General features: G+C 41.8%; 3 protein-coding genes across 4 annotated transcripts in view; 2 read left to right on the forward strand and 1 right to left on the reverse strand.

Moving 5' to 3' along the window:
* STN1 (STN1 subunit of CST complex) overlaps positions 1 to 16044 on the reverse strand; it is a 36223-nt gene extending 20179 nt beyond the window's left edge. The window contains exons 1-4 of one of the 2 annotated variants that reach the window (XM_050804914.1): positions 15857 to 16044; positions 15217 to 15411; positions 8277 to 8372; positions 2977 to 3042 (exon numbers count right to left, since the gene is read on the reverse strand). In XM_050804914.1, the coding sequence (XP_050660871.1) occupies positions 2977 to 3042; positions 8277 to 8372; positions 15217 to 15349 (295 nt within the window). In that variant the 5' untranslated portion in view covers positions 15350 to 15411; positions 15857 to 16044. Of the gene's footprint in view, positions 1 to 2976; positions 3043 to 8276; positions 8373 to 15216; positions 15412 to 15838 lie in introns of both variants that reach the window. The other variant, XM_050804916.1, reaches the window with a different exon arrangement.
* The window catches only part of GSTO1 (glutathione S-transferase omega 1), a 584823-nt gene that overhangs the window by 213703 nt on the left and 344450 nt on the right, over positions 1 to 26670 (forward strand). The gene's annotated exons all lie outside the window — the stretch shown is intronic.
* The window catches only part of SFR1 (SWI5 dependent homologous recombination repair protein 1), a 296645-nt gene that overhangs the window by 71298 nt on the left and 198677 nt on the right, over positions 1 to 26670 (forward strand). The gene's annotated exons all lie outside the window — the stretch shown is intronic.

The following is a 26670-nucleotide window of genomic DNA, read 5'->3' on the forward strand; positions in this document are numbered from 1 at the left end:
AACAGCAACGTAGGGAGCACAGAGAACTCTGTGCATTCAGTAAGTGATAGGTAGGAACCTGGATGCAATCAGCATTACTGCTGCTCAGAGCTTACTGGGTTTCTTCAAAAAATTCCCAACTGCTACTTTTTCAAAAGGCTGTCCCATCTGCATCCCTATCCCCAGGTCCTCTTCTACTTAGGCTGAATTTTAAAGGTATTTATACATCTCATTGCCATTATGCAAACATTATAGGTGATAGTAAATGCTTCACGTAGCACCACTGAAATGATCGGACTGATGGTTGTCCTGAGAACAAGAGGCCCACCTTTCACTTAAAGGGTGAGCCAAATTGCCGAAAGGAGGTTCAAGCTGTGTAATTTAATGAATATAATGAGAAGACTGGAGCCTGACAGAACTTCACTTTCAGCGTCTATTCCATCATGAAAGAGAAATCCCCTTTAACATTCTAATACTCAGGGCCAGGAAATCTTAACTTTGCTCATAGGCCAAGTCCAAATGGTACATTCAATGTGACATTTATAGGAGCTAATATTATATTCTTTCACTTTAATGGACTGGAACATGATTTTGACTCAGACTAAATTTTGTTTAAAAAATTAGTCTTTGCTGGCCACCTTCCAATGGAAAGCTTTTAAACTAAGGGCAATTAAATAAAAAGGAGAGAATGGGCTAGTTGGGAACAATTCAAAGACGATGAGAATCATTTTTAGGTTTTCTCCTTTTCTCCTTGTACTCTTACCTTCTCGTTATATTTGCAAAGCGATCTTAAATTAAGGCTACCCACTGTGATTGTTCATTCATTTATCTACTTATTGATATTTTAAAAATCTGACTCTCAGTATTAATAGCCATTTTGTTGATCTAAAAAATTACTAAGTATAAGAATTATATATTCCTGATGCTGCTATTTCTTTAAAAAGAGTTAATTTTGAAAACTGAAACAATGACTAAAACAGGGGTCTCCAAACTATAGCCCATGAACCAAATCCATCGACAGCCTGTTTTTAAAAATAAAGTTTTATTGGAACACAGCCTGCCCATCTGCTTATGTACTGCCTGTGGTTACTTTCCGCTATAATGGCAGCATTGAATAGTAGAGACACACAGATCATAGGGTGCACAAAGCAGAAAATATGGCCCTTTACAGAAAAACTTCGCTGACTCTCCATCTAGAACAAGTACGCATATTCAAACTACACCTTCTGACTGAAGATTGTGACAACAACCAAAAATCTGCAAATGATTTTAATACTGCTACAGTTTGATAAAAACAAGTTTGAATGTTTTTGTCCCCTCAAAATCTCATGTGTTAGAAATTTCACCCCTAATGCAACAGTGTTGGAAGATGGGGTCCAACAGGAGGTGTTTAGGTTATGAGAGCTCCACTCTCATGAATGAAGGCCACTATAAAATGGGTTTGCAGAAGTGGTTCTCATTCTCGTGCTCTTCTGCCATGTGAGGAACAGTTCTCCTCCCTCTGGAGGATGCAGCATTCAAGGCACCATCTTGGAGGGGGGACCTGGACCTTACCAGACACCAAAACTTTGATCTTGGAATTTCTGACCTTCAGAATTATGAGAAATAAATTTCTTCCTTTATAAAATCACCCAGTCTCAGGTATTCTGTAACAGCAGCACAAAACAGATTAAGAAAAACACCTCAGACATACACAAAAATCCAGATACCTGATTGTCTCACAGGTTTATTTCTTGCCTATCAGATATCTGCCTAAAAACATGTGGTCTCCCTTAAATCTACCTACAAACCTTCCTCACCAAAGCAATGCCATTGATTTAGATGTTCCCAAATTAGGGATTAGAATTCCAAAGTTACATGAAACTGACGGCCAAATTCTAAATGTAAATACATCAGAAAATTAAGCAAATGAGCATTCCATTGATCAGTACAGTCAAAGTACAAAGCTGAGATTCTGACACATTACGGCAAAAAAGAAGAAATGACCCCAAGCATTAGATATTCTTATCATATATAATGCAAGTAGATAGATACTAGATGCTAGATATTAGAGCAGACAGTGTTTACTGAATAACCCCACTGTGTATGGCACTATACTGTATATGTTGTAAAACACAGAAAAAAACAAGCTTCCAGTTTTCGTAGCTTCTCTAGAACCAAAAACCATCACCAATATTGCATGATATTCTTTCATATTATGAACTTAACTTTAAAAAGTATCTAAAAATTGGGCCAGGTGTGGTGGCGCAAGCCTGTAATCCTAGCACTTTGGGAGGCTGTGGCAGGAGGATCACTTGTGTCCAGGAGTTTGAGACCAGCCCTGGCAACATAGTGAGAACCTGTCTTTAAAAAAAAAAAAACAAAAAAAAAGGTATCTAAAAATTATGAAAATATATTCAAGCAACACCAAATGTTTCAGTTATAGTCAATGTGTTCACTATACAATTTTAAAGTTCTTTTAATTTATATTACTTACTGGATAACTTCCAAAGGAATCCTATCTTACCTTCTCAATCTTAGAATTCCTGGTATTATTTGTTTGAACACAGAGATTTCAAGAAATCTGGACCATGGCAGCACAGAAGTTAGTGGCAACCATGTGAGAGAAACAGTCATCAAAATGTTCTTTGGTCAAGTGATATGGCTGGGACAAGGGGAATCAGACTTGGCTAGCAATTAGGCTAAGACGCCTTGACTTATGTAATAACGGGCATGGTAAAAATGAACTGCTGAAATGAACAGGGGTAACCTACTCACATTCCTGTAGGCTTAGGAAGAAGTGAGCACCAAAGAGATGGGAGAAAGAAAAGCAAGTGGCTTTCCTATGGCATCAGTTTTCAGAGCAGCCAAAGCTCTGGGTATAGTGCTTCAGGTAGATCATTGTAACTCACCAGCAGATAAATGTGAAAATTTAGTCCTGTAGCTGTTTTGATGAACTACGTTGAGTAAAATCCATTAGTTAGGTGAAAAGTAAAGGAATGTGGCAAATAAAATTACCTGACACAGACTCAGTATTCAACTTTTTCCAGCAGATGCAGTTTATAACTCCAGTGCTGTCATCCACTGCAAGAGAAAAGTAAAAGGGTAGAAGAGAGATTTGAGCAAGGCTGGTGATTTAGCATACTGTCATTGCATTCAGCCATACTGAAAGATGACCTCTTTCAATAGCCTGGAGAAGCAAATCCCTTATCAAACTCTCCTTCCACTTTTGAAACAACCTCTCACTGTATATGAGTATAAACTGCTTGTCTGCACAACTCAATGTAATACACAAGCCCAATGGGATATGGTCAGCATTTCACTTATCCTACCTCAAGGTACTAATGATTAGTACCCTCATGATGCTTGTCTACACCTCTGTACTAAAAATGGTGGCCTTGGGAAGTTAAGTGCAAAAACTGAATGACTGCTCACATACAAAATCAGCCTTTCTCTCCCACCCTGAAACAAGAGAGCATCGTGTGGTTTGTGGTTAGAGGCACACGCACTTAGGGTGCAGCCTTCTGTCACGGTCTCTTTGCTAGCGTGCTGACTTACCAAGACAAAGCGTTCCAAGTCATTTGGCCTGGGTTTCTCTTTGTGAAAGATCTTTTGCCCAGTCCTCACCACTGCAGGGGATGTAAGGAAAGCCAAGCACATCACAGAAGGGTACCGTTTTATTTTCATAATAGAAAATAATTATATCCTGGCCACAAAAACAGTACTAGTCTGGCTTATGTTATTCCTGGTTTATCTAATTTTTGCAAAAAATCAAACAATTCCCATTGCAGTTATATTTACAACTATAGAGGAATTTGGAGATGTCTGCTAGGGAATAACAGGCATTTCTCTTTGCTTAATTTCTGACAAACTCAGAACAGAGGTTGCTAAGCATGGGGTCAGTGGGTCTCATAATTAAAAAAAAAAAAAAAATCAACTAGACTGTTGTAAAAGCACACATAATCCTGAAGAAATCTAAGGCAAAATTTTTTACTGCTGGCCTAAATCCACGCTGAAGAAAAAGCCAAAAAGAGTACTTCCTATACTAAAATAAATCCTAGATGGGTTTCATTTCATTAAATACAAAAGAGGTAAACTTAAGATGAGAAGACGATATGGGTGAATACCTTTAACCCCGGGTTTATAGTGGGTGAGGAGAGACTTCTTTAAGCAGACTCTTAAAATCAGAACTCATTAAAGCAGTCTGATAAGTCTGACCACCTAAAAACTAATACTGGATAGCAATATTCCAAATGATAGGGTCAATGATTTAATATAGGAAGAGCTCATAGGCTGGACATGGTAGATCATGCCTATAATTCCAGCACTTTGGGAAGCCAAGGCAGGAGGATCACTTGAGCCCAGGAGTTTGAGACCAGCCTGGGCAACACAGCGAGACTCCATCTCTACCAAAAAAAATTTAAAAATTAGCCAGGCATGGTGGTATGTGCCTGTAGTCCCAGCTACTTGGGAGGCTGAGGGGGGAGAATTGCTTGAGCCCAGGAGTTTAAGGCTGCAGTGAGCCATGATCATGCCACTGCACTCCAGCCTGGGCAACAGAATGAAACCCTGTTTCAAAAAATAAAAAATAAATAAAGAGCTCATATAAACTAATAAGAAAAAGATCAAGATCACAAGAGAAAAAGTGGCAAAGAAAAGAATATGTGATTCATGGAAGATCTATAAATGGCCAATAAAAACACGTCACTATGCTAAGTTCACTAGTTACCACTAAAAAAAGCAAGTATAAATAATTTATCAACAATGAAATTGACAAATATTAAAAATATTGATACCCTCATATGTTGATAGTGGAAGTATAAATTAGTAACAAATTTCTAAAATTTAAATCTTAACGAGCAAGTTTGGAAACATACATCGGATTATGAAATGTAAGCCAGGTGCGGTGGCACATGCCTGCTACTCGGGATGCTGAGGCAGGATTGCTTGAGTCCAAGAGTTTGAGGCTGCAGTGTGCTACAATTGTACCGGTGATAGCCACTGCACTCCAGCCTGGGCAACACTGTGAGACCCTGCCTCTCAAAGTTGTTTTTAAATGTACATATCCTTTGACTTAACAATTACTTCCAGATAAAACAAAAATAAGTACACAGATACACACATCTTATGTAAGGCTGTTCACTGTAGTATTCTTTATAATACTGACACTTGGAAATACCTAAATGTTTATAAATATGGTTAAAAAAATTACAATGACGTACTATATGAGAATAAAAACATATACATGGCTCATTGTAAAACAGAAATATATAATCCAATTTATGTGCAACATTAAACAGTGTATTTTCACAGAAATGATTTTAAGACATTAAATACTAACAGCAGTTTCTCTTGGAGTGTGGGGAAGGAACCCCACATTCAATGTATACGTTGACTGTTAAGCCTAATTTCAGAAACACTGAGAAAGAAACATGTACAATAGTACTAAGGAAACAGGCATTTCTATATTTCTTTGATACTGGGAACATGTTTAGAATGGGAAGGATGTTCACCCAAACACTGACATTGTTTTGCCTGATTTATAGTGTTTCACATGATTTTTATATACTTCATTAAAATTGTCTCTAGTTTGAAATTTTATTTTATAATGAGGAAGCACCATTTTAAGAATCCAAAAAATGAATAAGGACATTTTGCGTTAAAAAAAATGCATGACACTTCCAGGCACACCACTTCTCTGCAGTTGAAAACTTGATTTACAATAGAAAGCTAAAAAAAAAAAAAAAAAAAAAAAAAAATTAGCAGGCCAGGAGCAGTGGCTCATGCCTGTAATCCCAGCACTTTGGGAGGCCGAGGTGGGCAGATCACTTGAGGCCAGGAGTTTGAGACAAGCCTGGCCAACATGGTGAAACCACGTCTCCACTAAAAATACAAAACTTAGCTGGGCATGGTGGTAAGCACCTGTAGTCCCAGCTACTTGGAAGGCTGAGGCAGGAGAATCACTTGAACCCGGGAGGAGGGGGTTGCAGTGAGCCAAGATCACACCACTGCACTCCAGCCTGGACCCAAAAAAAAAAAAAAAAAAAAAAAAAATTAGCACATGAACATTTGTCCTAGAGAATGTGAGGTTATTCTGTTCTTGACTGTAGCCTTCCAACATTCTAGGTCTAAGCTTGAGCTGCTACCAAGTGTTCTGTGCACTCTGGGCACTGTCACCAATCCCTGGACTAACCAGGTTTGTGATCTCTCCCAGCAGACCGAGTGCCTTGGTGCCCAGAGGTCTGGCTGCTGGAATGCCCCTGAATGGAGGCACCCTTGCAGTGCTGCACAACGTACTCCACAGCTACACAGCACCGCCTGGGCCACTGGCCTTTTGTTTCAGCTGCAGGATGAGTCAGTGTGAGCAGGAAGCACCCCCAGCACAGGCCTGCGGTGAGTCAAGGGAAGCAGAACCCAGACCAGCAGGGAGTGGCCACCTGGCAGCTGGCCCAAAAGCCATGTTCTGCCTGAGGACAGCAAGGAGAGGGGCAGCTCTCCACAAGAATTAAAGTTGCAAAAGCCTCTCTGCTCTCAATAATTTCAGCAGTCAGATGCTTTTTATTTTCCCGAAGCCCACAGATATGTCATGCTCCTCAGACACTCACTCAGAGGGAAATGCTTACTGGAGAAGAGGCAATCATAGTGCCTTCATCTTTTTATAATGGGAAAAGGGGTTAAGCGAAGCTCCTTTAGGCGCAGGCTTAATATCTAGCCTGGTTCTAGGGCCAGGATTTTAAAGTCCTCAAACGGCCTCATTTATTTGATCTGAAAAACAGAAAACTAAAAATCAAATGCAGTTATTTATTTATTTATTTTTTGGTGGGTGGGGGATGGAAGAAAGAAAGAGAAGAGAAAAATCAAACTGAGTTATATGGAGACCACTGAACACACTGGAGTCAGTAAACAGAATGGACCCACAAATCTCCATCAGTGGAATCTTGAGCAAGTTACTAAGCCTTAGTTTTCTCATCTACAAAATGAGTACCTGTACTTTCTATTTCAAAAGACTAGGGGTAGAATAATATGAAATCATGCATATAAAAGTGCTTTGCAAATTGAAAGACGCTATTATTTCATCGTTGGCATTTCGAGAGGAAGCACTCTCCTATACTACAGTGTACTGCCCACAGCTGGATACACTGTAGGAACTTAGTAAATATTTGTTGAGTTGTCTGGAGAAAAACAGGACCAATATCTTTGGCAAAATAAAGCAGAGAAGAGATTCAGTTTGGGAATGTCTGACAAGGCGATCCTTTTCAGAATTAAAAACAAAAAAATTATATATATATATATATATATATATATACACACACACACACACACACACACACATATGCTGGGAAAAAGCAGAAAAAATGAGAGCTTTTATTTTTCACATTATTTTATTAAAAGCACAAGATAATACTCTTCAGGAAAATGAGTACATGTAAAGAAATGTAATGAGATTGTATCTACAAATTATCAATCATGCAGGGACTGCCAATGAAATGCTCTTGGTCACAAAGTTTAACTGCCTTCTATCTTTCCTCAAGAAGAGTAAGAATACAAATCCAAGGCATAGCACAAAAAGTGACAACGTCAATTTCAGCAAAGGTATGGAATTTAAAGTTAAGTTTTCCACAAAATATCTACCTTGGGCTCTTGACTACAGAGAAGCTTGGAGTTGTACAAGGCAATATCTTAAACGCTTAAAAATCAACTCAATGAAAAAATAAGGACCTATTACACTAAAATCACAAGTGAGCAATTCTCTAGTGTCCATAATATAGAAACCCTTTATTAAGCTTCTGTCATCATGAGGGAAAATAAACTTTCTGATAATGGATATTTATCCCTTTGAGTATCAAAAGGCTTTTTGTTAACTGTTCTAGATATAAAGATTTTAAAATTATTTTTCACACCTTCCTGTGTTGTTAAAGAATCTACTTTAACATTAATCTGGTCGTTGCTTTTTAAAGTGATCCACATAACCATATATTACCACCCTTTGCTATTTACAGATATACCCTTGGGCATCAGGTACCCGCCCCCCCGCGCCCTGTCCATCGGTGCTCCTAGGGGGCTGTATTTTAATTCTTCCACGTCCTAGTGCCTCAGCAGCTGTCACCTCACTGAATTCATCAGTATCATTCCTATCCGTTGCCTCATTTTATTCTTAGCCCATGTCTGGGGCTATAAGGGGTACCCCATAGAGAAAGTACATGCCCTTAGTGAGGGTCCCCAGCTACTCTAAACGGCTGGGGCTGCTAAAATCCAACTTTCAGCCCAGAAGGGTCAGCCTTCTACATCAACTTCATTTCAGACACAATTGTTCTTACCTCCATAACTGTAGAAAGCATCTCTTTCTCTCACTCCAACGACGGTTCCCAAGACATCTACCTGTTTTATTGGATGTCCATTATACAAAAATACACCTAAAATTTAAAAAAAGCAAAGTCAACATAATGCATGATCACATTTTCTGCTTCATTAAATGTTAACTTGTAGGGGGCAAGGGGTGTAAAAAAAAATCAATGCCATGCTGTTTGCTGAAATTCTAGACTTAAGAATCAGTCCTTGACAAATGACAATGCCCCAAGAAATTCCAATGTCTTTTCCTCACAGGTCCTAAGTAGAAAGCTTGACATTAAAGCTTGTACTAGTGCAGACGGGAGAAAACCAGTGCTGTCCAACCAGATTTGGTGAATCCACCTCTGTGCAGAATGCTCACGAGGGGCCTGAAAACAGTCATTATAGTGGGGGACCAAACACAGGACTATATTTGAAGCAACTAGAAGAAGGAAAGCGAGAGGAAACCATGAGAAAGGCTTATTTGTTTTTTTTTTTTTTTTTTTTTAAACAAGTGCTTTTCTAAGAAATCAGCTGCCATTTCTTTGAACTGGCAATAGCATTTTTTTAAAAAAAAGACAGTAAGTAGATTACAAAACACTACCCTTTGGGGCCAGGTTACAACTCCAAAACTTCTCTTTTTATAACTCTGTTTTCAAAACCTAGGCTACAGATGGCAGCAGGCAACTTCCTGCCAGCGGAGAAAGCTGAGAGGGAACCTACCCACTGATACCCAGAGGCTTTCTTCTGGCGTGGGGCCAGGACACAGAGGGGCTGCTCAGAGCAGGGAGTCCCTGATGGTCCCAGGGCTGTCCAGGCTCCTGCAGGGTTTCCCTTCTGCCTGTCCCTCAATAACCTGACCTGAGCTCCCTGCTTCACCTTAAGCTGCGTGCACTGTGTTCCTGTCACCTGCAACTAAAGAGTCCTGTCCAATCTCTTTTCCTGCCTCTTCCCCCCACCCCCATGATGGCTAAATTCTTTACTTTCAGAAACAGGTTATAAACTTTTATGTGGTGATGTCCTTTTTCTTTTTTTAAATTAGACATGGGCATCTCACTTTGTTGCCCAGGCTGGTCTTGAACTCCTGGCCTCAAGCGATCCTCCTGCCTTGGTGTCTCAATGTGCTGGGAGCCACCACACTCGGTCAAGTCCTTTTTGAAATAAATACATGAATTCTAAACTAAGAAACAATGATCACCTCAGGCATTTGGCCATTCTTCTCCTCACCATGAAGCCTAGTCACAGCCTCTATTCTCTCCATTCATGGGGGTACCTGTGGCCTGAATCCCGATGCCCCTTAGAACGCCCAGACTGGCCTCTGCTGATGGTTGTTTCCCTTGTAGACAAAGGGACTGAGGAAGAGTCCAAAGAATGGACAAGGAGCCTCTAAGCCTCAGTTACAGAGAGATACTAGGGGAGTGAGATGTGGTTTTAAGAAATAAGAGGTGGCAAATTTAGCCACAAGCCAGACCCCCTCCCTCCACAGAGGCATGCTTCTAAAGATAACCTTTCAGCTCAACCTTGCAGGCATGAGCTGAAGATGGCAGGAACAAGGAGGGAAGGAGCCTGGGTCACTGTGTCACCCCCAAAAGAGAGTCACCCCCATCCAGGAAAACTTGAATTGAATGGAGACAAAGTGGTTCCACTGAAAATCCATGATTTTGCTTGTGATTTTTTTAAAGATTGGGTCTCAGTCTGTTGCCCGAGTGGCATAATCACAGCCTACTGCAGTCTCAACTCCTGGTCTCAAGCAGGAGCCCAACTAATTTTTAAACATTTTTATGGAGGTGGGGGTCTCTCTCTGTTGCCCATGCTGGACTCAAACTCTCGGCCTCCCAAAGCACTAGAATTACAGGTGTGAGCCACCGCACCAAGGCCATAAAATTCTAAGATGTAGCTAGTTCCAACAGGCTTCTCCCAAGTTTTCACAATTGAAACCTAGTCTTTTCCATACCACCACCGATGAGATCTTCAGTCCTCTGCCCCTGCCTGCCTGCACTGACCAAACGCAAAAGGACAGGGAGCCTGCAGAGAAGGGAGATCCCTGTGTCCTGTGTAGTCAAGGGCAGGCTTCCTTACGGCAGAAGCAAACTTTAAACCAGGAAAATGAACCTCACCCAGGGATGCCAACTCTACCGCCATACGCCCCACCACTCTGCCTTGGAATGCCTGTGTGCAGAGCAGGGCTGAGGCATGGTGCTGCTTTGGTGGTCTAGGTTTGCTGCAGGGCCAGGTGGCCTGAGCTCCAGGCTGATCTCTGGCTGCACTCAGCCCTTTCTGCCTCCCCAAATGCTCTGTATCACTATTTGTACACTGAGCAGAGTAAAGTTAGAGAGAACTGTTTTATAGAACAGGGCTGGCCTCTCCCTCCCCTGGCCTATGTGATGATCTATCCTGGCTGCCAAGTACTTGTTTGTATTAGAGATAGACACTCCACAGGGTTTGTTGTGGCCCACAGCACAAAGGCAATCACAGGCAGAAAGCAGAGCCCTTTGGACCCACAGAGGGCCAGCTGTCCGCCACCAAAATGTCTTTCCAGTTGGTCGAGAAGCAGCAGGATGCTCTGCTGGTGATGTCTGAAAGTCCCAGGATTCTTTGGGTCTCCAAGGAGATCCTAGCATGTACCACTGTCGTGGTTTTAATAAAGAGCAAAAACACTTTCAGATGGGGAAAAGAGTGGAACAAAAGGTATTCTTCCTGGGTTGAAGTCTATGGGAAAGGCATTGAGAAGACTGGGCTAACGGCACAAGCCAATGAAGTCCTCAAGTCACCTCTGATGGAGGCCAGTCATCCAATGCTACAAACTTTGTGTGTGGCAACACTTAACAAAAATCTGAACAGGTCTTCACTTGTGGACACAGTAGACTTTCTTGAAAAAGGACAGAAAAGTGGGTCCTGTGAATTTTCACCTCACAGACTGACAACAATGACTTGCCTTTAAGGACAGACACGGTCACTCAAGATGAAGATGCGACAAAATCTTTCCAGTTCCAAGCGGCTGATGCAAAAAAAAAAAAAAAAAAAAAAAAAAAATCTTAAAAGCATCACAGAACAATGGAGAAAAAGATCAGAAGAATTTAACAGACAGTTTGAATTTTAAAACTCAGAGAAAAGCAACTGAGGAGGAAATACACTGCTTAGAAAGAAGAAACTTCTTCAAGTATATAGAAACATGAACTACACGTATCAGATGCACAGCATCTACAAGAAGACGACTGAAGACATGGAAAAAAGAATTAGAGAGCCATTTTCTTCTATCAAAGCAATCTTCTATAAGAAGAGAGCTCAAGAAAATTGGACGGCTGCTCTGTCAACTGAGAGAAAGCGCAATGAACTAAGAAAAGAAAACAGTAACAAATACTAGATAACAGAGTTTATGTTCCAGCCTTTCCCAAGTGGCCCTTGTGTTCCTGCTGTTCCACATGCAGCCCACAGAGGCCTAAAAGCATCAGAGGATCCCCTGGATCATCAGGCCCCCAAGAAGGAGGAGGGTCGAGCTATAAGGGTTCAGGGATCTAGGGTCACAGGCAGGTTGATTCAGATTTCAAGCAGCCAACCCTGAACGTCTGCAACCACAGCAAGACATTTGACTGTTTTCTCTTTTTAAAAGTACTTTTGATTGCTCTCTTTTTAGTTTAATTGCTGTTATTTAATTGATGCTATGTTATTTATGTTTGACAGCGTTAAAACACCTAAGATAATCTTTTTCAACCAGATTTAATATAATTCTTACAGATATATTATTTCCACTTCATTGTACCCACTAGAATAGGATAAGTATTATATGACGATTTAAATAAACAAGTCACTATTATTTAATCCATCATTAAAGTCTGACACAGAGATATTTAAAACAAGAAATATGACTTCTGTATGTTATCAGCTATTATTAAAAATACATTTTTTTTTTTTTAGACAGGGTCTTGCTCTATTGCCCAGGCTGGAAGGCAGTGGTATAATCACAGCTTACTGTAGCCTTGGTACTGCTTTTCAAAAATTAGACACGAGGTCTCACTTTGTTGCCCAGGCTAGTCTTGAACTCTGGGCTCAAGTGATCCTCCCGCCTTGGCCTCCCAAAGTGCTGGGATTACAGGCATGAGCCACTGTACCTGGGCTACTTTTTTTTAATGCCAAAACAAAAAACAAAAAAAATCCACAAATCTAAATACCACCACAATCAAATTTCACAGTATTTTTCTTAGTTTAACTCCAAATTCAAATTTTGGGGAGCTGACATTTTGCAATCATTTTGCAATACAATTCTGATGGTAACTACTCAAAGTTAGGTTAAATTTCACAGGTGAAGGGCACAGTCCCCCACAATACTGCCCTCACTTAAGTTATGAGTCCCAAATTTTGTGAGGGTCCTCAGGATATCTGTACTTCTGACCAACTGGTTATAAATTAGGGGGTCCCCAATACTCCCTCAGGTTTGATAATTCACTTGAATGACTCACAGGCCTCAGAAAGGTGCTATACTTATGATTATAGTTTTATCCATGAAGGATACAAATCAGGGCCAGCCAAACAAAGAAATGCCCAGGGCAGGGCATTTCTGTGTCCTCGACACATCACCTCCTGATACACCAACACGTGATTATCAGCTAGGGAAGCTCATCTGACCCTCAGTGTCCAGAGTTTTTACTGAGGTCTCATAAGGTAGGCACAATTAACTGAATTACTGACCACATAACTGAACTCAATCTCCAGCCCCACTCCCCTCCCAAAGAGTCAGACTGATATGATCTAGCTCAAAACCCCAACTCTCTAATCAAACAGCTGGTCTTTTGGGCATAGACAGCCCCCATCCCAAACTATCTAGGGATCCAGCATGAACCACTTGATTCGCATAAATTCAAGTGTGGTTAGAGAGGCCACGATGAATAATGATGATGCTCCTGTCACTCAGGAAACTATAATAATTTAGATGTTACCCTTCAGGAACCAATGGCAAAGGTCAGCGAAATTCTTTATCATACAACACATTCATATCATATTTTATCATTTTTGGGGTTTGTCTTTGTTATTTTGTTTAAGATATTCTTTGCTGTTTAAACAATCCTAAATTTCACGTAGTCAAAAGTTTTGTCTTTATAGTAAATGAAACCAGACACAACAACAAAACAAAAACCTAGGAGTAGAATTCCGCACCCCCCAGAACACTATGGTATGGTCTAAAGCAGTGGTCCCCAACCTTTCTGACACCGGTTTTGCAGAAGACAATTTTTCCGAGGATGGGGGTTGGGGGAACAGTTTGGGGATGAAACTGTTCCACCTCAGATCATGAGGCATTAGATTCTCCTAAGGAGTGCACAACTAGATCCCTCACACGTGCACTTCACAATCAGGTTTGCGCTCCTGTAAGAATGTCATGCCGCTGCTGATGTGACAGGATGTGGGGCTCAGGTAGTAATGCTCACTGGCCAACCACTCACTTCCTGCTGTGCGGCCTAGTTCCTAACTGGCCATGTACCAGTAATGGTCTGTGGCCCCAGCGGTTGGGCACCCCAGGTCTAAAAGTATCCACTCTGTCAGTTGATGTCTGCTTTAACCACGAGGTTTCATTTTTAAAACACCTTGGAAACATTCTCACCAGTGATAAATCAAAGATCACTGGTCCTGTTTTTGTTGGTTTGTTTTCATTACATCATAAAGTCTTTTGCCTACAGGGAGAGTTAAGCCCGTCATGTCCTTGGTACCTGTTTTCTCACCTGCAGAAGATCACTAAGCAAGGAAGCCTAGAATTTGGTGTGAATTAATTTCTTCCTGAAGAGATGAGCTATGAAGAATACCAGACTGGAAAATGGAAAACTGTGGAGGAGGCTGGCTGCCTTCCAAGGGAAAAAACCAGACCATTTCCAACAATAATTAGGAAATAAAGGCGTGGCGAAAAAATCTGTACAAAAGTCATTAGCATAAGGTCATCCAAATATATTTGTACATTTAACTGGAAACAAACAAAACCTTATCTCATTAAAACTGTGGATGCTTGAGATTCTTGACTACTTCTAACTCATAGTTTTTTATTCAGAAGGCCCTTGACTGGAAAGCTTCACTCAAAATAGCACAGAAAGTTTAACCAAACTTCTCAAATAGCACAGTAAACACGTGGCTATTTGTGAATTATTAGACAGCTACGTGAATTATTTAAATCCACCCCAAACTATTTGTGAATTATTAGACAGCTACGTGAATTATTTAAATCCACCCCAAACTACATTTGTTATATTTTTAGTTATGATAAGCCTATCTCTAGTAGCCACTATTCTAATACAAAAAAAAAAAATTTAAACTTTACATGTATAATGCCTTTCTGCTTCAACAGCTATTTCTATTTGAGGGCGCACTATATGCCAGGCACTGTTCTAAGCCCTGGGATTACACAGGTGAACAAGACAGATTATGTCCTTCCTCTCAGGGAGTTTATAATATTTTGATTCTGCTTAATTCAAAAGAAAACAAACCCCCATTACATATCAGGAATCAAAAGATTCCATTACACAGGGTTAAGCTCCATTTTTACAAAGAAACCCAAACTTTGCAGAAGGTCAGTCACAAGCCCGGGCCAGGTAAGTGGCACATTTAGGAAAGGAGCCAGGCCTGAGAATATCTGGCCCAGCGATCTCTCCAACAGGAGCAGGGCCAAAGAAAAACAAATGAGCATTTTCAAGTATGAAAGACCCTAAACGGAGGTAAAAACCTCAGTACAAATGTTACTCCCCCAAACACCTACTTAAAAAAAAAAAAAAAAGATTAAGACTGTTTTTTTACCTTCCAAATAAACAAACTCATGCGAAGGCCCAGGCTAGGTCACTTTCAAAGCCTGCAGCAGGGAAGGCTCTCCTAAAAGCCTCTAATCCCAGCTTTCTGAGACTTTGGGAAAGGGGGGCAGACGCAGCCCAGGGCATCCCAGGGTGGCCAGCCACATACCTGGCACCTGGCGGGACTCCTTCATGTCCAGGATATCCCTGATGTAGAGTTTTGCAAAGGCTAGAAACACAGGATCCAAACCCCACAAGAGGGAAGGGGTCTCCTCTTCACACCGGCTGGATCCAGGCTGCATCAAGAGGCTGGGCTGTGGCTTCCAGCTAACCCTGAAAGGTTCTGCATCACTGAGTCAAGCATCTAGACAGGACACAGAAATGAGGATGCAATGCGTTTAACGTGGGTCAAAGTGGCACGGCCCTGACGCTGCTCCTAGGTGGGCGTCCAGGACTCCAGGAGGGGTGAACGCAGGGATCCAGGGCCCTGTCAAACTCCATGTCACGGGGCGTGTTAAGAGGCGTTCCTCGCGTTAAGACGCCTGCATTCCTTACGGCTCTCCCGCTGTTCTCCTTCCCACAAAGCACCAACTTCGGAATGGCTAAACATCAACTTTCACTCTGGGAAGATACGTCCATATAGGCGTACCAGAAACCGCTTGGGGTCCCGGGAGGAACGGGCGCCCTCGCAGCCCTGCACGTGTTGGGGCACAGTGGATGGGTATGATTGTCGCTCTGCCCTAAACTTTCCGCTTTTGGGGATAAGCCAAGAAAAGGACGAAAAATGATACCAAAAAAAATGGACCCACTTGCAGCCCCTCCCGCCGCCTGTAGCTCCAGGAACCCTGAAACTCGGCGCTTCCGGCGCTCCGAGCCGCTGGCGGCGACGGCCCCGCCCGGCGCAAGAGCAGTTGGCTGAGGTCGCCTCTGAAGTTCCGGCCCGAGCCCGCCCCCGGCCCCGCCGGGGACCAACCCCGGTCTCCCCGCCAGCGCATTTCCTTTCTTCTGCAGCGCCTCGCCACGGCTCCTCCCCATCTCTCCCGAAGTCCCGCCCCGTCCCACCCGAAGCCCCGCCTCATCCCGCCGCGGCCCAACCATCCGCTCGGCCCTATCAAGCCGAAGCCCCGCCCCGTGCCGTACCCAGCCTCAGCGCGGCGTACTTTTGGCTCAGACAGCGCTGCAGCCCCCGCCTTCGTCCTAGCCTCCACCGCTGAGGCCTGGGAGCCGACCTTGAAATTCCTGCAGTTCTGACGCCGCCCTTCTAGTCACCTTTCACCCCTCCTCCCGCTGGTGGCGGGACCCTGAACCTGGGCCTTCTAGAGGTTGAGGCAGGATCAGACTATTTTTCTTTTTGATACCTGATATGTAAAACAGACAAAAAGTAAGCCGTGCCACGAGTGCATTGTGACATATTTTAAATGTTCATTTCCAGTTGGCAAGTGACCTGACACACACACTTAGGACTCTGTAGTTTCACTTGGAGATGTCACTATCTAAATTTGAGCCCTCAAGTGAATGTGAGGTCTTGACTCTGCCAGAGACTAGCCGTGCAAAATCATGACAATACATTTTGTCTCCTTTCCCCTTGTTCGGTCTACAGTCTGGAAGGTTGTGCACTTAAGAACTTTGAAAAGCTGGCATTTTGGTAAATCATGGCTACCTTGATGGTGCTTAGTCTCCAGAATTTCTATTTGAAAGTGAGGAAAGAGAGCCACGTTCCACTCCCGTAAAGAGCTACGTTACTCGAGACATCAGGAATTCTTCCTAATTTACAGAGACTCTGGAAAATGGCAGGGGAGTACAGATCACCCTGGCAGACCATTCCCGGGGGAGGCAGGTAGTGGCCAAAGAGATAATTGCTAAACTATTTATCAGAGAAGGAACTTGGAGCCGCTAGAATGGAAAATGTGTGTGTCATTAGACCCATGGGATTTAATTACCTCCCCGGCCATTTAAGAAACTCAAAAAAGAGTCCTTGGTAAAATACGTTGCCCAGATTCTACTGCAATGAACAGTAGGGGATGTAGGGTTTAAGATTCAATAAGAGAAGACACCGGCTGGTTGCAGTGGCTCAAGCCTTTGTGAGGCCGAGGCGGGCAGATCACGAGGTCAGGAGTTCAAGACCAGGCTGGCCAACATACGGAAACCAACCCTGTCTTTACTAAAAGTACAAAAATTAGCCGAGTGTGGTGGTGTGTGCCTGCAATCCCAGCTACTCGGGAGGCTGAGGCAGGAGAATCGCGTGAACCTGGGAGACAGCGGTTGCAATGAGCTGAGATTGGGCCATTGCACTCCAGCCCAGGCGACAGTGTGAGACTCCGCCTCAAAGAGAGAGAGAGGGAGAGAGAGAAGATACCTGCTCTTATAGGAGGGTGGCCCTTGTAACAAAAACATACCCAGTAGGACAGGTGCTTCCTGCTGACCTGCCAGATGGGGAGAGACAGGTTGGGTGACATTTTCCTGACTGTACACATCTGCTCCAGCGTGAAACCCAAAGGAGGAAATCACTATTGGGTGTCAGAGCCTGAGATGATTTCAGGAATAATGCTCATGGCTCTCCAGAGTAGAGTGTTGGATATAAGAGCCCTTCCGGACGCCACACTTACTGCCAGCCTTGGGAAGGACCACACCCAGGTGGTACAAGCAGAGCAGAATGTCCCAACGTCATCTTTTGCAATGAAGGGAGGATTCCTAAGGGGTGTTCCTTTTGATCTGAGCCCCAAACCTGAAGGAGTAGGTTGGAACCTAAGATGAAATGTAGAACAGAATTTCCAGGCTGCAGAAGCATTTAGAGGAATTTGGGAGGATCCTCTTCCCTTTTGTCTCCATCAACACAGATTTCAGGTTCCCCAAGCCACCGCCTGGACACGTATGAAGGGACTCCTAAAATCCTCAACACTGCAGGGCTCCTCCAACTGGAATTCTGCAACAGTGCAAAGCAGATATTTCAAAACCCAGCAGTTAAGATGTAATGCTAGGAACCCATTCTTATAGCTTCTCAATGTGAAACTTGTGAACTTGGTTTTGAAGCATTTGTGACAGAATGGACAATTCTTTCTAAAAAGTTAAGGTTTTAAACAAATTCTTCTGGAAAATGAGGGGATTGAACTGGATATCTCATACCTCAAAGCTCAAACTATCATGTTTTAAACATTTTTGACATCTTTACAGGTGGAATTGAGTTTGTCCACTTGCAAAGTGGATTAGATTTTCTGTTTGGAGTTTACAGTTGACAAAAGATTCTCTCTTTGACCAAACTCTTGTTGGGCTCCTTGAGTCCTCTTCTCAATTTGTCCTCAACTTTGGCCTATAAAGACATGAACAAGTGCTACATAGTTTCAAACAGCTCAAGGCTACATTCCTGGAATGACCCTAGATCCCTTTAAAGTGCCTGCCTGAGAAAACTCAAGGCTGCCAAAAGAATTTACTGTTTGTTCCAGCGAACACCTGAAGACAAGGCCTTGTCTCCTAGCCTCTGTTGGCAGGGTAGGAGCCTAACTCCAATAAGCACCAGTTAGCAAGCCTAGATGGGTCTCATATGGACTGGTCCCCTCCCTTCCCATTTTTTGTAATTTTTTCACTTTGCAGACTCTTCTTAAGCACCTGCAATTCTTCCCTGCCCCACTGCCCCCCAGTTCATTTTCTCTTTAAAAAGCCTGGTGACCTCTCTATGAATCTGAAGGGAACTCAGCTCTTTCCCCTACTGTCAATAGTTATTCAGTAGTGTTTTCACTGCTTTAACTAAAGTCTGACTGTGCTTATCTTTGACATGATAAAAATAATCTCTCAACATTTTTTTATGTTACTATTATAACCCCAGGGATGGCAGGCAGGGGGCGGGGACATCTTCAGTCATTCAGCATATCTTGAGCTCTCTCTGTGTGCTTTGGCACTGGGCTGTGGAGGAGCAGTAATTATGCCACCGGAGTAAAAAGAGTGATGCATGTAATATATTAAATAGCAAAGTAAGAGGCTAAATTGTGATTCAATATGAAAGGAGTAGCATGGGTAATTACTGTATGAGTTACAGGAGGTAAATGGAGGGGCCTCATTAAGTGAGATAATATATGTAAACACTGGAACAAGGTAAGCACTAAATAAATGTCAGCTATTATTCATATTTACTATGGAGGTGGGATTTAAGCTAGGTGTTGAGATTATGGAGGAGCTGTTCATTCATTCATGCTTCATTCATGAAGCATATTTTAAAGGCATTTGTCAAGCACTGTAATAGACATTGAGGATAAGAGACAAGACAGTGGGGTTGGGGTTCCAGCCCTTATGGAGCTTCCATTCTGTCGGGGGAAAGTGGAAGGACAATAAACAAATTGTTCTCAGTGCTTAGATGAAGTGACGTCAGGTTGAGACCTGAAGGGTAAAAAAGCCAGCCACACAGAGCTAAGCAAAGAGCATTTTAGGCAGCAGTCAAAGCAAGGGCCACTGTGTGGAGACAGCAAAATGCTTTCCTGTTCAAGGAATAGAAGAGAGAGTGGGGAGAGTGGTTGCATATGCAATGGAGAGATAGGCAGGAGGCAGATCCAAGGAACTTTGTAGGCCATGGTTGGTTTGGATTTTAGTCTTAGTCTTACTCTATGTGAAAAGGGTACTGTGATACAGTGATGGAGTGGGAGCAGGGCAAAGGCAGAAGGATGGGCGAGTCATGTTCCTGGGCAAGCCAACACAGCAGAGGGAGCCAACACTGCCAATACAACTGACTGGAGAGGGAGGCTGCAGTGGAAGCCAGCTGGAGGCCAAGATTTTAGCCAAATTCTGAAGGACTTGAGCTAGCTTCTACCTGTATTCCCTGTAAACAACGGGGGTTGTTAATTATTCATCAGAGGAATGATTTAATGAATTTAAAAATTGTAGTCAGGCTGGATGTGGTGGCTTACCCCTATAATCTCAATACTTTGAGAGGCCAAGGAGGGAGGATTGCTTGAGCCCAAGAGTTCAAGACCAGCCTGGGGAACATAGAGAAACCCCATGTCCACAAAAAAGAAAAATATCAGCAGGGCGTGGTGGTGCACACCTGTAGTCCCAGCTACTCAGGAGGCTGAGGTGGGAAGGTCGCTTGAGCCCAGGAATCTGAACTTGCAGTGAGCTGTAGTTATGCCACTGCATGCTAGCCTGGACAACAGAGCAAGACTCTGTCTCAAAAAAATAAAAGAGAATTGTAGGTATACCTGCCACATCTAACGTACTATGGTGGGGGGTACAAAAATGTGTAAGAAGTGTTCTCAATCCAATTTACTAAATCTATCCTAAAAATTGTGTCTTACGGATATTCATCAACTGGTGGTGAAGAAACTAGAATAAGAAAACATTTCTGGGTCTAATGCAGTGGGCCTCATCTGTATCACTTGTCTTCCTGCCTCCTTAGCAACCTTGCTCAATCCCCTATGATGTCATCCTCCCTCTCTCTCTGGCTTCCCCTTGGCCCATAAGCATGCTCTCCTGCTCTCTTTAACCTCATCCAAACTTTCCAAAAACAGCTTCTCTGAAGACCCCCTTCTCCCCTTTAACTACTGCCCTCCAGCTCACTCTCATCTCCTTTCAAAGAAAAGCTCCTTGGAAGAGTCCTAAATGCTTCCCATCTACACTCCTCTGTGGTGGGTCTCTAATTCAACCTACCATAATTTGGCTTATTTTGGTCTTCAACCCACCCCACCACAGCCCACCACTTGACTGACATTGCTTTCCTAAGACTCACAATAACCTTAGCAGATTCAAATTCAATGAATACTTTTCTTTCCTTATCATTCTGTATCTTTTTTTTTTTTTTCCTGATTTACTAGTTTTTGATGTTGATTCGACATATTTTCTCTCTGTCCCACCTTGGCTTCCTAATGGGTTTTTTCACCTTTAAGGTTTCCCTTCTACTACCTCTGTTTCTTCCTTCTCAGTGTCCTCTTCTGTTGTTTATCTCTTACATGTTGATGTTCCCCAAGGTTCAATCTCCTGCTCATTTCCCGTCTTACCCTATGTACTTTCTCTGAGTGGCCTTATCCAAACCTATGACTTCAATGGAAACAATCTTCTTGTGACTCTCAACTCTTCACATCTAGCCCAGAACACTGTCCTGAGTCCCCCATGTGAATTTCCAACTGGACTCTCCTGGGTACCTCAAAGTAAACCTCTTCCCCGTTTCTCCCTTCTCAGTCAGGATGAATGTCACCACCACCTGCCGATTGTCTAAGTCAGAAACCTGGAATGTTTCAAGGACACCTCCCTCTCTTTTGCCCTACAATGTAATTAGTCATGAAGACCTGTCAGTTCTGTTTTCTAAATGTGTTTTCTTAATTTAGCCTCTCTTCCCTGTTCCCATTGCCATAACTTGAGCCCAGGCTTTTATCATTTATTACCTGGGTTACTGACCCTACCTTCCAACTAGTTTCTCTGCCTTTAGCCTGGCTTTCTTCCAATTCATCATCTATGCTACTGCCAAGGTGAGCCTTATAAAGTGAAAATTAAACTATGTTACTCCCTTGTCTGAAATACTTCAATGGCTTTATGTGGTCTGCAGAACAAAGTTCAAATCTCTCAGCATTTCCTACCAAGTTCCTCCTGGCCTGGCCTCTCCAGGCTCATCTCCCTTCAGCCCCTCATAGCCATCCTACACTTCAGGCCATCATCTCTCCAATGCTGTCCTAAAGAATACATCCTCAAAATATTGATGAAAGTTCGGCCAAATAAGTTTGGACTTAAATCCAATGAATAGTTTAAATACAGTAGTTCACATTGGAATACACAACTGAAGTTATTTGGAACAACTTACAGTTCCTACAATATGCCACGCTGTCTTTTGCTTCTCCCCGTCTGCCTAGGATACCATTCACTTATTAATTAATTGATTACAAAAGTCAACTGTTCTATATCTGCTGGGCAGACTGAAAATATTACTTTATCCTGGGCATACAGAAGGAAAAAAGGCTCCAGGTGAGCCAAACAAGTAAACAGACAATTACAATATGTCATGATAAATGCTGTATAATTTAGCAGCATCAAGTGGGGGCCCTGAGTTGGAGTAATCAGAGGACAGCAACTTTTCCCCCTCCTTCATATGAGTTATCTCTGAGATAGGTGTCAGTTTTACTTTATGTATTTTGAGCTTAGTTGTTAAAGGCACATATATTTCTAATTGTTATGTCTTTCTCATGTACTGACTCTTATTGTTACGAAATGTTCCTCTTTGTCTCTAGTAATATTTCTAGTTTTAAAGTCTGTTTTGTCTGATATTAATATAACCATTTCAGTCCTCTAATAGTTACTCTTTGAATGGTGTATCTTTTTCCATCCTCTTACTTTCAATCTAGTTGTGTTTTTGAATCTAAGCCTCTTATAGATATCATATAGTTGGCTTTTGTTTTTTTATCCAGTCTAATAATCTCTGCATTTTGATTGGGGTATTTAGACCATTCATATTTAATGTAATTGTTGATACGGTTAGATATATATTTGCTATTTTTCTATTTGTTTTCTATATGTCAACTTTCTTTTTTATTAATTCGTTAATCCTTGATTGCTTTCCTTTTTTCTTTTCTTTTGTATTAAATATCTTTAGGGTAAAATTTGAATTACTCTGAATTTTGAAAAAAAAGTTTTAGTTATTTCTCAGAGATTGTAGTCTAAGAATTACAATATATATCTTAATTTACCGTAATGTACTTCAGATTAATACTAACTTAATTCCTGAAAAACATAAAAGTTTTGCTTCACTATTCTTCTATCCCTCCCTCCTTCTTTGTGCTATTGTTTTCATATATTTTACATCTATATGTTATAAACACAGCAATACAATGTTGTACTTACTGCTTAATACAATCTCATGTGTTTGAAAAAAGTTAGATAAGAAATGAGAAGAAAATTATTATAGATGATTTTATAATAATCTGTATAACTATTACTTCCGTGCTCTTCATTTCTCCCTTTAGGAATGGGTACTCCAAATTGAATGAGCCCCTTTGACTGTGGTAGAGGTGCTGCTTGCACTGACAGCTTGCCCTGCCCAGATAGAACATCTACATTAATCAAGCTGGGGGCAGCAAGAGGAATGAGAGAAGCCCCAGGTCAAATGCATTAGATGCTCACTGTTCTTACCTGGAGTTCAGTCATTTTTAAGCATAACTGCTTTTCAGACTGTCGTGTGCCTTTGATCTCAGAGTTCTGCAATGGTTGTTTTGATCAGTTTTGTCCAGTTTTATGTTTGCATTTTGGCAAGATGATTTGCTGATCTTCACTATCACCCACAACTAGAAGTTATTAATGATATAGCTTTTAGTTAATAGCAAGTCCATTTGGTCAAGGGAATTAAGGTGGCTCAATAATTTAAGGAGTGAAGGACTAAATTGTAGAACAAAGTCACAAACTGCCTAGTTGTAGATAACACTTACTCACAGCCCAGCTTGCCTCATAGACTTTGAAGGAGATTCCTATGTCAGCAGAAGACCCCAGGTGAACCAGGGTGCAATTTGCATTCTTGGAATGAGAAGAAGCAGACATGAAAGGGAGAGATGGCTGAGGTTGAGATACCATCTAGGTCCTTACACTTATGAGACTGACAGTGCTGCCCACTGCACCAAGAGGGCTACTTGGGTCCTTACATGTAAGTCAAATAGCTCCTTCTTCCTGCCCAAATGGCAGGAACTTGACCAAAGGATAATGACCCTTGCAAAGATGAAGAGGACAGGAGGTAATGGGCTAGGGTTCATTCCAGAGAGCAGAGAATGACTTTAATTAAGGAAAATTTGTGTCCCAAGAGACTGGATTGAGTACACAAGAGAACTCTGCATTTTGTGCTTTAAAAATCTGCATCTTGAAGAAAGTGGAAAGATGGTTGTCAGGGGCTGGGGTAGTGGGGATGAGGAGTTACTGATTAATGGGTAAAGAGTTTCAGTTTTGCAAAATGAAGAGTTCTGGAGATGGATGGCAGTCATAATTGCACAATAATATGAATATACTTAATACCACCGAACTGTATGCTTAAAATGGTTAAGATGGTAAATTTTATGTTACATGTATTTTAACACAATTTTTAAAATTAAAAAGAAAATCAAAGAATTTTTTTAGAAAGCCTGTATCACAGGGCAACACTGGGCATGGTTTCTGGAGTTTATGGTGTAAAAATCTATGTGACAGTTGCCTGCGTTCTACATTATGCCTGGTCATTTAAGTCATAAATCACAATGTCTTGCCAACTTTGGAATTTCCCATGGTTACTAGTGGTTTATGTGATGGGTGATCACTTTTTTTTTAAACTGGACCCTTTTTTTAAAAAACTGGACTCAGGCTTATAATTAAGTGAATGGAAACAATCAACCAAGTCTTGATGCACATGCACTCTTCTGAGAAAGTCCCAGAGTATTGCTCTGACAGATGACAGATGTCCTTACAGTGGCAGAGCTGGCAGCACATCGACCTCCCTAGTGGCCACCAGCTGCTAGTGAGTCCACCAGCTGGAAAACACCTTTGTGTTATTCTTATATTTCTCTTCTCATAAAGATGCTACAAAGATTGTAAGGCATTTGGAGCTGGGTAAGGATTAAGTTTTGGAGAAATTGGATTAATAATCATTATAATAGGCCAGGATAAACGAATTAATAAAAATGTCAAAAAGAAAAAATAACTTTTCTTTTTAGGCAGGACATTTATAAAAGTTTATAATTTTGGTCAAATAAATTGTGTATAGATATGTATACAATTTTTTTTTTTTTTTAGATGGAGTCTTGCTCTGTCAACAGGCTGGAGTGCAGTGGCATGATCTTGGCTCACTGCAACCTCTGCCTCCTGGGTTCAAGTGATTCTCCTGCCTCAGCCTGCCGAGTAGCTGGAATTATAGGCGCCCGCCACCATACCCAGCTAATTTTTGTATTTTTAGTAGAGAAGGGGTTTCACCACCACGTTGGCCAGGATGGTCTCTATCTCTTGACCTCATGATCTGCCCACCTCAGCCTCTCAAAGTGTTGGGATTACAGGTGTGAGCCACCACGCCCAGCCCATACATACAATTTTAAAAGTAATCTAAAGTGATGTTTTCCAATTTTTTTTTTTTAAATTTTGGTAGAGATGGGGTCTCACTATGTTGCTCTGGCTGGTCTTAAACTCCTAGGTGCAAGTGATCCTCCCATCTTGGCCTCTCCAGGTGTTGCAACTACAGGCCTGAAACACCACACCCAGCTCCAGTTTTTTAAATGTTGAGTATATATTAATTACAAAAGCTATATCTCTTAAATCTCTCAACTGTGATGTGGAATGAAAGAAGGCAAACACAGAAGACAGTACATATCATATGATTCCATTTATATGAAGTACAAAATCAGTCAAAGCTGTTCTATGCTATTAGAAGTCAAGAAATCAATTACCCTTTGATGAAGGGTGTTGACTTCAAAGGAGCATGAAGAGAGCTTGTGGGGCTACTGGTTATTTTGTGTTTCTTGATCTGTAGCTATATTATATTTCAATAAAGTATTTTTTTCAAGTTTGCATTCCTCTTAGTATTTACAGTTACATTTAAAGTTGAGAGGAATTCAGAAGTGAGTGTGTGAATGTGTAAGACCCCACATTTTGCCTTCTTATCACTTGTATAGAAAAACTGATCATTTTTCACGAGGTCAGGAGATTGAGACCATCCTGGCCAACATGGTGAAACCCCGTCTCTACTAAAAGTACAAAAATTAGCTGGGTGTGGTGGCACATGCCTGTAATCCCAGCTACTCGGGAGGCTAATGCGGAGGAATCCCTTGAACCCAGGAGGCAGAGGTTTCAGTAAGCCGAGATCGCCCCTCTGCACTCCAGCCTGGCAACATAGCGAGACTCCGTCCCAAAAACAAAAACAAAAAACAAAAAACTGATCATGTTAAATGTTAATGTGATTCCAGAGAAGACACAGAGCATCATTTTGTACTTAGCTTTATTTTTCAACACGTGCCTTGTAAACCAAAGAGTATCTGAGACAAGTCTCAATCAATTTAGGAAGTTTATTCTGCCAAGGTTAAGGATGCACTCGTGACATGGCCCCAGGAGTCCTGAAGACATGTGTCCAAGGTGGTTGGGGCACAGCCTGGTATTTTACATTTTAGGATGACACCGAACATCAATCAATATATATAAGACGTACATTAGTTCGGTCCAGAAAGGCAAGACAACTTGAAGTGGGGTGGGGGCTTCCAGGTCACAGGTAGATAAAGGAAAAATGGTTGCATTCTTTTGAGTTTCTGATGAGCCTTTCACTGAATACAGCAATTTACAGGAATAGTCACTTGGGCCTTAGTCTGGCTTAGTGAAACAATAGGCCAAAGGTAGCAATCAGATATGCATTTGTCTTACATGAACAGAGGAATGACTGAGTTCTGTCGGTCCTTTGTCCACAAGGAATTTCCTTGTGGGCAAATTGTAAGGGATGTATATACCTTTTTCATCTTTGCAGCTATCTTATCGAGGAGTAGAACTCGAGGCAGGTTTGCCCTACGCAGTTCCCAGTTTGACTTTTCCCTTTGGTTTAGTGATTTGGGGGTCCTGAGATTTATTTTCCTTTCACATGCCTATAAATTCAAGTAGCCATGATGTTTCATGAGCATTAGCATAAAGCTGCGTGACTGAATGAATTTTCTTTCTCTTATCAACTTAT

Source organism: Macaca thibetana, chromosome 9, assembly GCF_024542745.1.
Source record: "Macaca thibetana thibetana isolate TM-01 chromosome 9, ASM2454274v1, whole genome shotgun sequence".
Lineage (NCBI taxonomy): Eukaryota > Metazoa > Chordata > Mammalia > Primates > Cercopithecidae > Macaca > Macaca thibetana.